The following is a 12,103-nucleotide window of genomic DNA, read 5'->3' on the forward strand; positions in this document are numbered from 1 at the left end:
CGTTGAGCCAACCAACGCACTAGACAATGCATTTAATCTATCTTCTTGGAGCATTAAATTAACTAATTTCGCGTTTCTAGCACCTAAGAGGTTGCAGATACCCAAGATAACGCACTGGATGCTTGCCATGGTAATCGACCAAGATGAGCCGAACCGTACACCAACTCCGAGCACGAAGTGAATGCCGTTACATTTAATAAGCAGTCGTCAAGTCTGAAAAATCCACCGAGAGTCTCTGTCGCCCTGGAAATCGGCTCCTGCATCCCCAATATCTCCGATAAATGCAGTTATGCCCTTTGCCTCTCTTTGCTGAGCCTTCCCGATGTTCTCCCGGTTGAGCACAGCCCACAAGACACTAACCACAACGATATTCGCAAGGAGGTACCCTAATGCAAATCCATGGCCAACATAGTAGCGCGGACTGCTCTCAGTCCGATAGAGTTGCGTGCCCATCACAGCTCCCAAGTTCCCGATCGAGATCTGCATCGCGTTGGCTATAGCGCGTTTGGTTTGCCCGGAGACGTTGTTGGCTGGCCAAGACAGCACGATGGCCACCGAGGGGTAGATGCCGCCAGCGGCGAAGAAGACCCCAGCATAGGATACGGACGCTCTCTTTGAAGTGAGAAGAAGGATGTATCCGATGCAGGCGAACGTGGTCGAGCCAATGATGAACGGTGCGCGGCGCCGAGTGCGTTCAGAGAGGATTGCGACGATGATTGTCAGAATGAATCCCAAGGCATAAGGAGGAACAGTCAGAAGCTGAGCCTTGGCAGCCGAATAACCCAGTTCCTTGATAATCGTAGGCTACATTCATAGTCAGATAACGACATAGTCTATGGTGTCGACGCATCCTACCATAAACAGCGATAATGTGTACAAGGGCAGAGACATCGTGTGAAAGCAGAGCCCGTACAGCCAAACCTTAACATCCTTGAACGCATCAAACACTGCCGTCCAACTGAACTGTTCGTCCCGAGTAGCATCATTGTCGTTCTTCAGGCGGAATTGGATGAACGCGCGCTCCTTGTCTGACAAGAATTCTGCAGTTGCAGGGTAATTGTAGACCCAGAAATAAGCGACAATGGACATGACAACAGTTGCCAGTCCTTCCTTCGAGCTAGTCAGCTCAAATAATGGTTTAAGAACGCTTGGTGTCGCGCCGTACCAAGATAAAGATCCATCTCCAGCCATTGTAACCACCAACACCACGCATATGCGCAATACCCTGCAGATGGTCAACGGGATGTCAATTTTCCTCTGATTGCATCGTACCAACCCAAGCAAGAACGCCTCCAAAGGCACCAGCGAGGGATGCAGCGCTGAAGAAGAGGGCCACCCGATAGTGCTGCTCATTTCGCTTATACCACATAGAAAGATAGAAGACGACGCCCGGAAATAGTCCACTTTCAGCAATCCCCAGGGCTACAGACGTCGAAGCGCCACGCCTCAACGGACTACAAGGCCCCTTGAGACATGGGCCCCTTTCGAGTCAGCACTTCTTTTGAACATATGCAATGTTTATCAATTTACCTGTCCGTGACGTCAGGTATCCAGCGTAATTCTGGACAACTCCGAGAAGCGTGGCAACAATTCCCCACAGCAATGTGAGTGTTGGGAGCCATATCCGAGGTGTAGTCCTCTTGAGCACGATATTGGACGGGATCTCGAAAGCGACGTAACCAATGAAGTACAGTGTGAGGCCCGTAAGGTACATGTTGCCCGCTACACACTGTCATCAGCATCGAATCCTGCAAATAGTCGCAAGACCACCCACTCATTCCAATATCCGTAGCCATACCCTCCAAGCGAGCGTTGCCAACTAGAAGCAGTAAGTAAGCATTTGATAGTGATTTCTGACTTGAATCAATAGATTCAATAATCTACGTACCATTGCTCCTGTCTAAGAAGGACAGAAGATATAGTATCGTCAATGGTGGAAGCAGTCGGTAATCCAGCTTACGCAGCAACGCTTTTTCATTGATATCAAATTGACCTCCTTCCAGGCTGCTCTGGGAAAGCGAACTTGGGTTCACCGGGTGCGATGGAAGCTTTGCACTTATCTTTTCCTTAACTAGAGCCATAGTTTCGAGCAGCTCTACCTGGTCGGGTATTGCTCGACAATGAGACAGTGGATGGAGGTTTCCGCTAGAGCGGTATCGCCCGGGGCAGGCAATAGATGGCTATTAAGAAGGATTTGAGAGTGCATCCAAGCACAGCACACCATCGTTGTCGTAATTGCGCGATGGGGACAATGACGGACGTGGACTGGGGAAAGACAATCTCGCATAGCCAAAGACAAGAAAAAATAGTCCATCGAATGTCCGACCAATAATCCCGATCGACTGAGACCCCAATGTCAATAAGACATTCTTGTGAAGATATCTGATAGCCATTCTTGATGAGCAATCGGAGCTCCGCGATGACGATATCGCGGAGGTGGAGTGCATATTTGGAGGTCGAAAGCATAAAGCAAGGACTATCGTCGAACCGGAGGAAAGCAGGGAAAGCGTCAACAGTCTTTGTTTCTGCTTTAGACTAGATCTGCGCGTGGGCTTCACAGCCAAGCCAGCTGCTTCTGGCTTCCTCCCTATCACGCCATCCGCACAGGTAATGGAATCATTATCAGCCATTGTCTAGAAGCGTTGCAGCACTAGAGCCAGCGATATTCTGGGTTATACATAAGATATCCCTATCTCCATCGTCGTCTAGATAGCTACGAGTCAGTATGAGATAAAAACCGGCTTTCAGAGATTCGTCGTTGGCTCGGAGCCATGGCGCAGAGAACCAGGCCTAAAGGAAGTTGGGAATGGGACGCTGCTGCTGCCAATGTCCACATCAGGGATTTTTCAAGATTGCTTCGAGGATTCGATCGCAGAAACGAAAGGATATGTTGTTCTGGTCCTCATTTTTCGCCAATTCCGTACCTCCTCGAAGGAACCGATTTGGGATCCTGATTCTTGAAGATCTATTGTTTATAGTGTAAATAGACAGGAGTGAAAGGTCAAAGGAGGATAGTTGAAGTAGAAGTTAAGCTCTGATTGAAAATGATGCAGAATGATTGAGATGCATCGATGAAATGGGTATCTCTGTATGATAGTTATGCAATGTCCTGTCCCACCCAGAAACCTTGACCGACCAACGCCCGTTTGAAAATTCCCAACCATCCAAGAGAAATCCAATCCAAACCATAATCCAACCCAAGACCGTCCCAAAAACACGCCCAAGCAAAAAAGAAAAGATGAAAAGGAAAATAAAAAGGTAAGATAAACGATGAAAGAAAAGAAAATGAAAAGAGAAAGAGAAAAGAAAATGAAAACACACGCAACACACATAAACCACACACCACACATAAAACACACGAAACACAGAATACACCCCAAACATACAACACATACATCACACGTAACGGGATCATGAGGTTCATAAGAGAGATTCATCTAATCTATAAGGTGAGTATATCTAGTATTCCTCGCGGGAGCCTACGTGTATAAACACTGCATAACTTTTCTGAGACATGACATGAGGTGCTGGAAGAACATCGGGAAACAAAACGAAGAGAGAATCAATGGAATGCTTGACCACACGAGTCATCAGCGTCCCTCCTTCCCTATATAGAACATGAGATGACCTATGGTGCCAGGATCAACGCAAGCAGAGCCATGCGGCAGTAAAGGCCATATCTCATCTGCGGATATAAGTTAGCACAACTCGACCCAATGAGAGACGAAAAAGAAAGGCAACTAACCTGTCTGAAATAAGCCGCCCGCTGGTCGAAATCAACCTCCTCGGCGATCTCTGCATTCCTGGGCAGGGGGTGCATCACGACCATGTGGCTCTTGGCGTGCTTCATGAGAGCGTTGTCAATGATGAAGCTGTTCTTAAGACGCTCGTACTGCTCGAGATCAGCGAACCGCTCCTTCTGCACACGAGTGCAGTACAGGACATCGGAGCGTGCAACAATCTCTGGTGTCAGCTCCTCAGACTCGAGCACCAGCTGTCCGGATGCGACGACTGTCTGACGGACTTCCTCGGGAAGAGAAAGATCCTTGGGCGCAACGAGCTGGATGCGCACGTGATAGAACTGGAGCAGCTTGATGAGAGAGTGGATGGTACGTCCGTATCTCAGGTCACCGGTGAAGGTGATTGTCAAGCCAGTGACAGTTCCAAGCTCTTCCCGAATGGTGAAGAGATCGAGGAATGCCTGAGTGGGGTGCTCGACGCTGCCATTTCCGCCGTTGATGACCGGCACTGGCGAGAATTTAGCAGCGGTCTCAGCGCTGCTGGGGTCGGGATGACGGAGAACAACGGCATCTCCGTAGCAACCCAGGGTGCGGACGGTATCCTGCAAAGTCTCACCCTTCTTCGTAGAAGAGTGCTCGGTGGAGATGGCGATAGTCCGTCCGCCGAGACGCTGCATAGCAGCGTCAAAGGATGCCGATGTGCGGGTCGAAGGTTCATAGAAGAGAGTGGTCAGAACACGACCCTTCAGAATGTCAAGAACACCCTGGCGCTGAACACCGAGACGCATCTCCTGAGCCACCGTGAAGAGCAGGTGCAGGTCCGCACGGGTGAACTGGTTGACAGAGAGAACATGCTTCTGTCTGAAGGTCGACCGCGACAGCAAATCGCGCAGGGAGGAAGTCTGTACAGGGGTATACAGAGGAGGACCGAGCTCATTCGCGGCCGACTCAGCGGGTCTTGGCTTGAAAGAGCGACCTGGAGTTCCAGAAATCGACAGTCTTCTGTCAAGAGAACTCTCTGGGCGAGCCTGGACCATGGGAGACATAGCCTTGACAGACGGAGACGCAGGCACAATACGATGGCCAGACATATCTGTTCCCTTGGGAGCATCTTGAGTCACTTCACCATCGAGGCAAGAGGTCTTGCCCTGGAAGGTAACCCGTTGAACAGCACCCCGCAAGCTCTTGCCATTGAAGGGAGACCAGCACGGGCTCTGGAAGAGGTATGGTCGGTCAACTTCGATCTCAACAGAACTGTCGGCTTGGTCGTGAAGCTCGAAGACCTTCTTGGGGTTCTCGTAAAGGCGCGAAACAATATCCTCAACGGTAAGGCGACCCTCTGACACAGCGGTGAAGAGCAATGGCAACGACTCGGCAATACCAGAAACGGGAGAGGCCTGCTTACCAGCAAGCTGGAAGGGGATACTGCCGATGGAGAAAACATCAATGGTGCTCATGTGCTCCCACAGGGCCTTCTGGTCCTCAGCAGACGGCAAGAAGTTGCAGTCGGGGAAATCTTCTCTAGAGAGGAAGAGACAGAAGATCGAGACGTCGCAGGTGACCTTCAGGCCCTTCTCCTTGCTGAGAGCAATGAGATTGATATCCTCCTTTGAGGTGACGCTCATGACGTGAATGTTGCGGTTGTGGAGGCTCGCCAGCAACAAGATTGACGCGAGATCGGTAGACTTGGCGTCGGTGATCATGGGCTTGTTCGAGGGCCACACCGAGAAGTGGTTTGTCACAGCAGTGACCTTGCTGATGTTCCCAGACAGATGGTTGAAAGGAATGAACAGAGATCCCACCTCTCCGGTGACTTGGCCGACCTGCTCGGAGTTGGTAGAAGTCGCCACAACGGAGAAGTTGAAGTCACAGTAGGGAGCCTTCTGAGCATTCTGCTGGGCAACTCTGAGGGCGCGAGCATCCGTGACAGAAGCGTCGACACCCACGGGCATGACGCGAATCATGCTGAAACCAGCAGCAATCGAAGCCTTGGTGACAAGCTCAAAGTCATTGGAACCGGGAGTGACCAGACCAGGGACAAAGGCGGTTATGTTGATCAAGCCAGGCAAGATGATGGTGCGATGGCTGGTCTGATAATCAATGGTCTGCACGTTCAGGGCGTAGTGGCGGGCGATGGCTTCGATCAAGATCTTGGCGTTCTTCACGTTGGTGACCAGAGGAGTCTGGTAGTCGACGGCCATACGACGAGTCCGGTAACCTTTACTCATGTAGTTCGCAGGACGTCTGAAGCGGTTGTTGGATGGCAAGTTGATATAAAGGTCAATGAGGTTGTTCGCCAAGTGCTGAGTAAGGGAGTACTCGGACTTCAGTTCGTCTTCCTGGCCAGGAAGAACCTCCAGATACTTGACAGGCACACCATTCTCCTTCAGGAAGTCGGCAGTACCAGCGGTAGCAAAGAGATTGAATCCCAACTGGTGCAACTTCTTGATAGATGGCAGCATCTCCATCTTCTCCTTGTAAGAACCAATCGAGAACAAGACGTTCTTCTTGGGAAGACGGAAACCGGTGGAGATCAGAGCCTTCAGATAAGCTTCGTACTTGTCGCGACCGAAGGACGCAACTTCTCCGGTAGAAGCCATCTCAACGCCCAGAACTGGGTCGGCACCGGAGAGACGAGAGAAAGAGAACTGAGGGACCTTGACACCAACGTAATTCTTAGGGATGGTCACTGGAGGGTACTCAGCGAAGGGCTTGCCGATCATCGCCTTGGTAGCCATCTCAATCAGGTCGACGCCCATGACCTTCGACACGAAGGGGAATGAACGAGAAGCTCTGACATTGCACTCAATGACCTTGATATCGTTGTCTTTGGCAATGAATTGAATGTTGAAGGGACCAGTGACATTCAGAGCGTTTCCGATCTTAGCAGTGGCTTCTTCGATACGTCGAACGGTCTCAGGGTCAAGATCCTGAGGGGGCAAGATCAGGGTCGCATCTCCAGAGTGGACACCGGCATTCTCAACATGCTCAGAGATGAAATGTCCGACCATGACACCGTTACGAGCGACGGCATCCATCTCAATCTCTTTGGCGTTCTCGATGTACTTGGTGATAACGACGGGGTGTTCGCGTGAAACATCAGCCGCCTGGTTGAGATAGGAAGCAAGATCGTGCTCGGAATAGACGGTGTTCATGGCAGCTCCCGAAAGCACGTAGGAGGGCCGGACAAGCACTGGGTAGCCGACCTTGTCGCAGAATCCCTTGGCCTCCTCGATGCTGGTAAGTTCCTTCCAGGCAGGTTGATCCACGCCGATACGGTCAAGCATGCGAGAGAACTTGTAACGATTCTCCGCGCTGTCAATCATCTCAGGAGAGGTACCCAGAATCTTGACATTGAGGCGGTGGAGGGGTAGGGCAATGTTGTTCGGGGTTTGGCCGCCCATCGAAATGACCACGCCACTAGAGGACTCCAGCTGATAGATGTCCAGAACGGTTTCGAGGTTGATATTTTCGAAGTACAACCGGTCAGCCTCATCGTAATCGGTACTGACAGTTTCAGGGTTATAGTTGACCATGACAGTCTTGTGGCCCTGCTGACGGAGGGTCCGAATGGTACGCACAGAACACCAGTCGAACTCAACAGAGGAGCCGATTCTGTAGACACCAGAGCCCAAGACCATGATACCATTATCGTCGAAAGCAACATCATGGGCAGATGCATTGTATGTGAGGTACAGGTAGTTGGTCACTGAAGGGAATTCAGCAGCGACGGTGTCAATCTGCTTGACAATGGGGAGAATGCCAGCTTCAACACGTAGCCGCCGGATGGACAGCTCGTTCGAACTCAGGAATTTGGCGAGCTGGCGATCGGAGAAACCGAGCTGCTTGGCCTCGCGCAGAAGAGGACGAGGAACCGTAGTTGCATTGTAGGTGTTCATGAGCTTGCCAAAGTCACTCAAGCGCTTGAGTCTGGTGAGGAACCACTTATCAATCCTAGTAAGCTTCCAGATGTCATCGACGCTGTAGCCAGCAGCCATGGCGTTGGCAATGGCGAAAAGACGTTGATCTGAAGGCGTCTGGAGCTCTTGATCGATAGACATCAGTGCATTGGTTGCATTGAACCCTAGGTTGTGGAAGTCAACGGAGCGAATGGCTTTCTGAATCGCTTCCTCGAAGGTACGCCCAATGGCCATAACCTCACCAACACTCTTCATCGAAGAGCCAAGTAGAGTCGACACACGGGTGAATTTCTTAAGATCCCAACGGGGAATCTTCACCACACAGTAGTCCAGGGACGGCTCGAAGCAGGCACAGGTGACCTTAGTGACAGAGTTCTTGATCTCGTTGAGAGGAATGCCCAGACCAAGCTTAGCGGCGATGAAGGCAAGAGGGTAACCGGTGGCCTTGGACGCAAGGGCAGAAGATCTGGACAGACGAGCATTGACCTCGATGATGCAGTACTCCTTTGAGAAGGGGTTCAAAGCATATTGAATGTTGCACTCTCCGACAACACCAAGGTGGCGAATGACATTGACGGCTGTAGTACGTAGCATATTGTAATCCTCATCAGACAGAGTCTGCGAAGGTGCAACGACAATAGAGTCGCCAGTGTGAATACCGAGAGGATCAAAGTTCTCCATGTTGCAGACAGTGATGCAGTTGTCCTGGCAATCACGGACGACCTCGTACTCAATTTCCTTCCAGCCCTTCATACTCTTTTCAATCAGAACCTGGGGACTGACGGCGAAAGCCTTCGTACACAGCTCCTTCAACTGATCCATGTTATCAGCGAAACCACTGCCAAGACCTCCGAGTGCATAGGCAGCACGGACGATGACGGGGAATCCGATATCCTCGACGACTCTGAGAGCCTCCTCCAGGTTGGAGGCGGACGCAGACTTGGCGCACTTCTCGTTGATGGACTCCATGCTTCGCGCAAAGAACTCACGGTCCTCGGTTGTGATGATGGTGTCAATCGGCGTACCAAGGACCTTGACGCCAAGGGATTCGAACTCATCCTTGAGCTGGATACCGACTTGGAGGGCGGTCTGACCACCAAATGTGACATAGATGGCATCAGGACGCTCGTGCTTGATGACCTTGCGCACAAAATCCGCGTTGACGGGGAGGAAGTAAACCTTATCCGCAAGACCCTTGGAAGTCTGGATAGTGGCAATATTGGGGTTAATGAGGATAGTGTAGATTCCTTCTTCCTTCAAGGCCTTGATAGCCTGGCTACCAGAGTAGTCGAATTCTCCAGCCTGACCAATGCTGAGGCCACCACTTCCCAGGATCAGAACCTTCTTGACAGAGACACGTGGCGATGTCTTGATGTTCTCGGCCTTTGTTCCACCAGGGAAAGAGACAGGCTTCTGAAGAGCATCAGAAGAGGCAAGAGTGTCCTTGATAGTGTTGATGAACACATCGAAGAGATACTCAGTGTCCCGGGGACCAGGAGTGCTTTCGGGATGGAATTGCACACTGAAGAAAGGGCGGCTCACATGCCGGATACCCTCGTTGCTGCCATCATTTGCGTTGACGAAAAGCTCCTCCCAGCCCTCGGGAAGAGTCGAGGAATCGACAGCGTAACCGTGATTCTGGGAGGTGATGTGGCACTTGCCCGACAGCATGCTGGTACAGGGGATGTTGTGACCGCGGTTACCGAACTTCATCTTAAGTGTCTGGGCACCAACGGAACGAGCAATCAACTGGTGACCCAAGCAAATACCAAAGACAGGAGTCCTGCCCTCCTCCAGGGTCTTGGATAGATTGTTCACGGTTTCAGAGAGCATCGCTGGGTCACCGGGACCGTTCGACACGAACAGACCATCGTAGTCCTTGCCGGCAAGCTTGGGGAAATCGTAGTCCCACGGGACAACGAGAACCTCAACACCACGGGCAAGCAAGCAACGCAGCTGGTTGAACTTCATACCCACATCCAAGCAAAGGACGCGAACTGGGCGGCCAGACGGGTGTTTGAGGGCGACATTCTCGGGGGGTGTGAAAAGGCGAGGCTCACGGATCGAAACTGAGCATTATGTCAGATATCGAACCTTTCAAAGATGCATTTCCGATTGTCAAAAAGACCTACCTTCGCTCACGAGGTTCTTCTTGTTGGGGTCTACCCATTCGATCTGTTCGAAGGATGACCTCCAGCTGTCTTTGTCGCCTAGAGTCACCTCCACGACGCCATCGGCGATTTCAGACTTTGAAAGCATCATGCGGCCGAGCATGCTACCCTTTTCACGGATGCGCTTGGTCAGAGCACGGGTGTCTACTCCGTGCATGGCGGGGACGCCCTGCTCCTTGAGCCATTGTCCGAGGGATGACTCGGCGAGGAAGTGAGAGTAATCCTCTCCGGCGTATGTTGCAACAACGAGAGCTGCAACGTGGATCTCTGTAGACTCGAAATATTTGGGCAATGTCTTCAGAAGCTCGTCCATGGTCTCACGGGAGGGCACACCGTAGTTGCCCACCAGAGGGAAAGTGATGACCAGGATCTGACCGCGGTAGGAGGGATCAGTGATCGACTCCGGGTATCCCACCATACCGGTCTGGAAAACCAACTCTCCTGCCACACTCTTCTCAGCACCAAAGCTGTAGCCCTGGTAGACTGTGCCATCCTCGAGTTCGAGGGCGAACATCTTGCCGCTGCTGCCTCTTACTCGGGCAGAAGCAGGCGGAATGACGGCTCCATTTCCTGACTCCATTGATGGGAGTGGCTGCAGTTCCCTGTTGATCTGATTGTAGGACACGGCCCCTCCAGACAAAGGGCTGGAGGGGAGAGCGACTTCGTCGTTACCGGCGGACTGTGGCATTGCGGTATCTGATGGGGAGGAAAAGGTCCTCTGGGGGACAAATTGGCAGGGTCTTCACTCTACCGTAGCATCAGCAGCCTCCAAGTCTCTTCTTGATGATAAGAATAGAGGAGGACGAGTGTTTCTCTACTGCTTCAGCACAGGGAGAGGAATATAGAAGAAGAGGAGAAAGAATTCTCGTGCGAACGGCAGAATAAAAATTTTGTGTATGGGGTGCTCAAGAAGCTCTCTCATTGGACTGATTGGCTTGACCGATCCGGGGATCGGGGTGGTTTTGCTGGTCCTTACCGCCCGCAGACTTTTTCTTTCCTTTCTTCCATCGCTCGCCCAACGGATTGGTGCCGCTGAATTCGATAAATGGTGATACTCGATCTCACAGTACACCAATATATCTACATATGGAAGATTAATTATAGGTTTTTCTTGATTCTCGACAACCAATTGATCACTTATACAGTATCTAGGTAGTATTGAACGAAAAAAACAAGCGAAGCCGGGTAGCTGCCTTTTCTTTTTTCCCGTCAATTTTCCACGCCATCCTTGGCAGACGTAAGCTATGCCGCCACTCGCTACCCAGATTCGGTTAGTTGCCTCCTCGAGACCTTGGACTGGAGAGAAAAGTTGCAGGCGGTGAGCTTTTTCCAAGACCCTTGTCTCATGACTGCTCCATACATCAGGGACAGACGCAAATAGGTAGACAGCCTCGATATTGGTTACAAGTCAAGTGATTGCATAGACAGTACATGAACTCATCCAGGTGTTCTGAACTCACCAGAGCCGTAGCTCTGTGGATACGAAGTACCGAAGCCAGGGATTTCACCTCGAAGCCAGTAATAAACCAGGGGTGGGGGGCGCTTCCACTTCTAGGCCCCATATCAGCGGCCTGAATACTGTTTTTTGTCTTCTGTTCGTCATAGGAAATCTGAGTTTTCAGCGAGCGAAAAAAATGTACCAACAGAGAGATATCGAGCTCTTGAACAAGGTACTGGAGTCCTCGGGGAACCTATCCGTTTACACATTTCCTCAGAAAGTAACTCGTCTAAATTTCAGCAGCATAATCAGCATCATGTCATTTAGAACTGTAGATGCTCGGAAAGCATTTGTTTTTTTACACCGTTTCTTCGAGTTTCACGAGGAGCTCATGTCATGAGTGACCATGCTCAGTCTCACCCCTCACTTGAAATTTGGAAAATGGGGCACGTAAGCACTGCCTACTCTGTATCATAGAATATGGCAGAGCGCTAAATATCTTTTGTGTGAAGTACCCCGGTAAGCCCAACCATAGTTCTGGGCCAGCCCAGGATCAAAGCTCTACTAGCCTAGACTCAACCTCCTGCACCTCAAAACAGCTGGATTATTTTGATTAATATTGAATGGCCAATACTTGCTCTGTAGAGTCTACCTAGTTGTAGGACTCTTAGGCTTTGGAGCCTCCATGGCTCTATACGGTATGGAGAGAGGATGGCTAAGATCCTATGAGCATAGCCCATGACTGGGGAGAGAGAGATAGGATCTGCAACAAGGACAAGATATCTAATGCTATCTCTGCATGCAATGAGTAGATCTTCCCCCACCCACTGCAGC

At 50.9% G+C, this 12,103-nt stretch overlaps 3 protein-coding genes across 3 annotated transcripts; 1 reads left to right on the plus strand and 2 right to left on the minus strand.

Annotated features, from left to right (window-relative positions):
• Window positions 1–90: 90 nt before the first annotated feature.
• P174DRAFT_449672 (allantoate permease family MFS transporter) lies at window positions 91–2,429 on the minus strand. The gene is made up of 7 exons (XM_024828867.1): window positions 1,889–2,429; window positions 1,775–1,819; window positions 1,531–1,722; window positions 1,277–1,422; window positions 1,166–1,225; window positions 856–1,110; window positions 91–804 (listed from the first exon to the last, which is right to left on the minus strand). The coding sequence occupies exons 1-7, from the start codon at window positions 2,079–2,081 to the stop codon at window positions 208–210; spliced, it is 1,488 nt and encodes a 495-aa protein (XP_024683808.1). The 5' UTR covers window positions 2,082–2,429; the 3' UTR covers window positions 91–207.
• A 1,199-nt stretch (window positions 2,430–3,628) lies between these two features.
• On the minus strand, window positions 3,629–10,519 carry P174DRAFT_367853 (bifunctional carbamoylphosphate synthetase/aspartate transcarbamylase; the record flags this gene model as incomplete). The annotated part of the gene is made up of 3 exons (XM_024822200.1): window positions 3,629–3,685; window positions 3,746–9,729; window positions 9,793–10,519. The coding sequence occupies 3 exons, from the start codon at window positions 10,517–10,519 to the stop codon at window positions 3,629–3,631; spliced, it is 6,768 nt and encodes a 2,255-aa protein (XP_024683809.1).
• Window positions 10,520–10,698: 179 nt separating this feature from the next.
• P174DRAFT_439835 (uncharacterized protein) lies at window positions 10,699–10,948 on the plus strand. Its single transcript, XM_024826906.1, has one exon. It carries the CDS (start codon window positions 10,728–10,730, stop codon window positions 10,881–10,883), a length of 156 nt encoding a protein of 51 aa, XP_024683810.1. The 5' UTR covers window positions 10,699–10,727; the 3' UTR covers window positions 10,884–10,948.
• The last annotated feature ends 1,155 nt before the right edge of the window (window positions 10,949–12,103 follow it).

Source organism: Aspergillus novofumigatus, assembly GCF_002847465.1.
Source record: "Aspergillus novofumigatus IBT 16806 chromosome Unknown P174scaffold_3, whole genome shotgun sequence".
NCBI lineage: Eukaryota > Fungi > Ascomycota > Eurotiomycetes > Eurotiales > Aspergillaceae > Aspergillus > Aspergillus novofumigatus.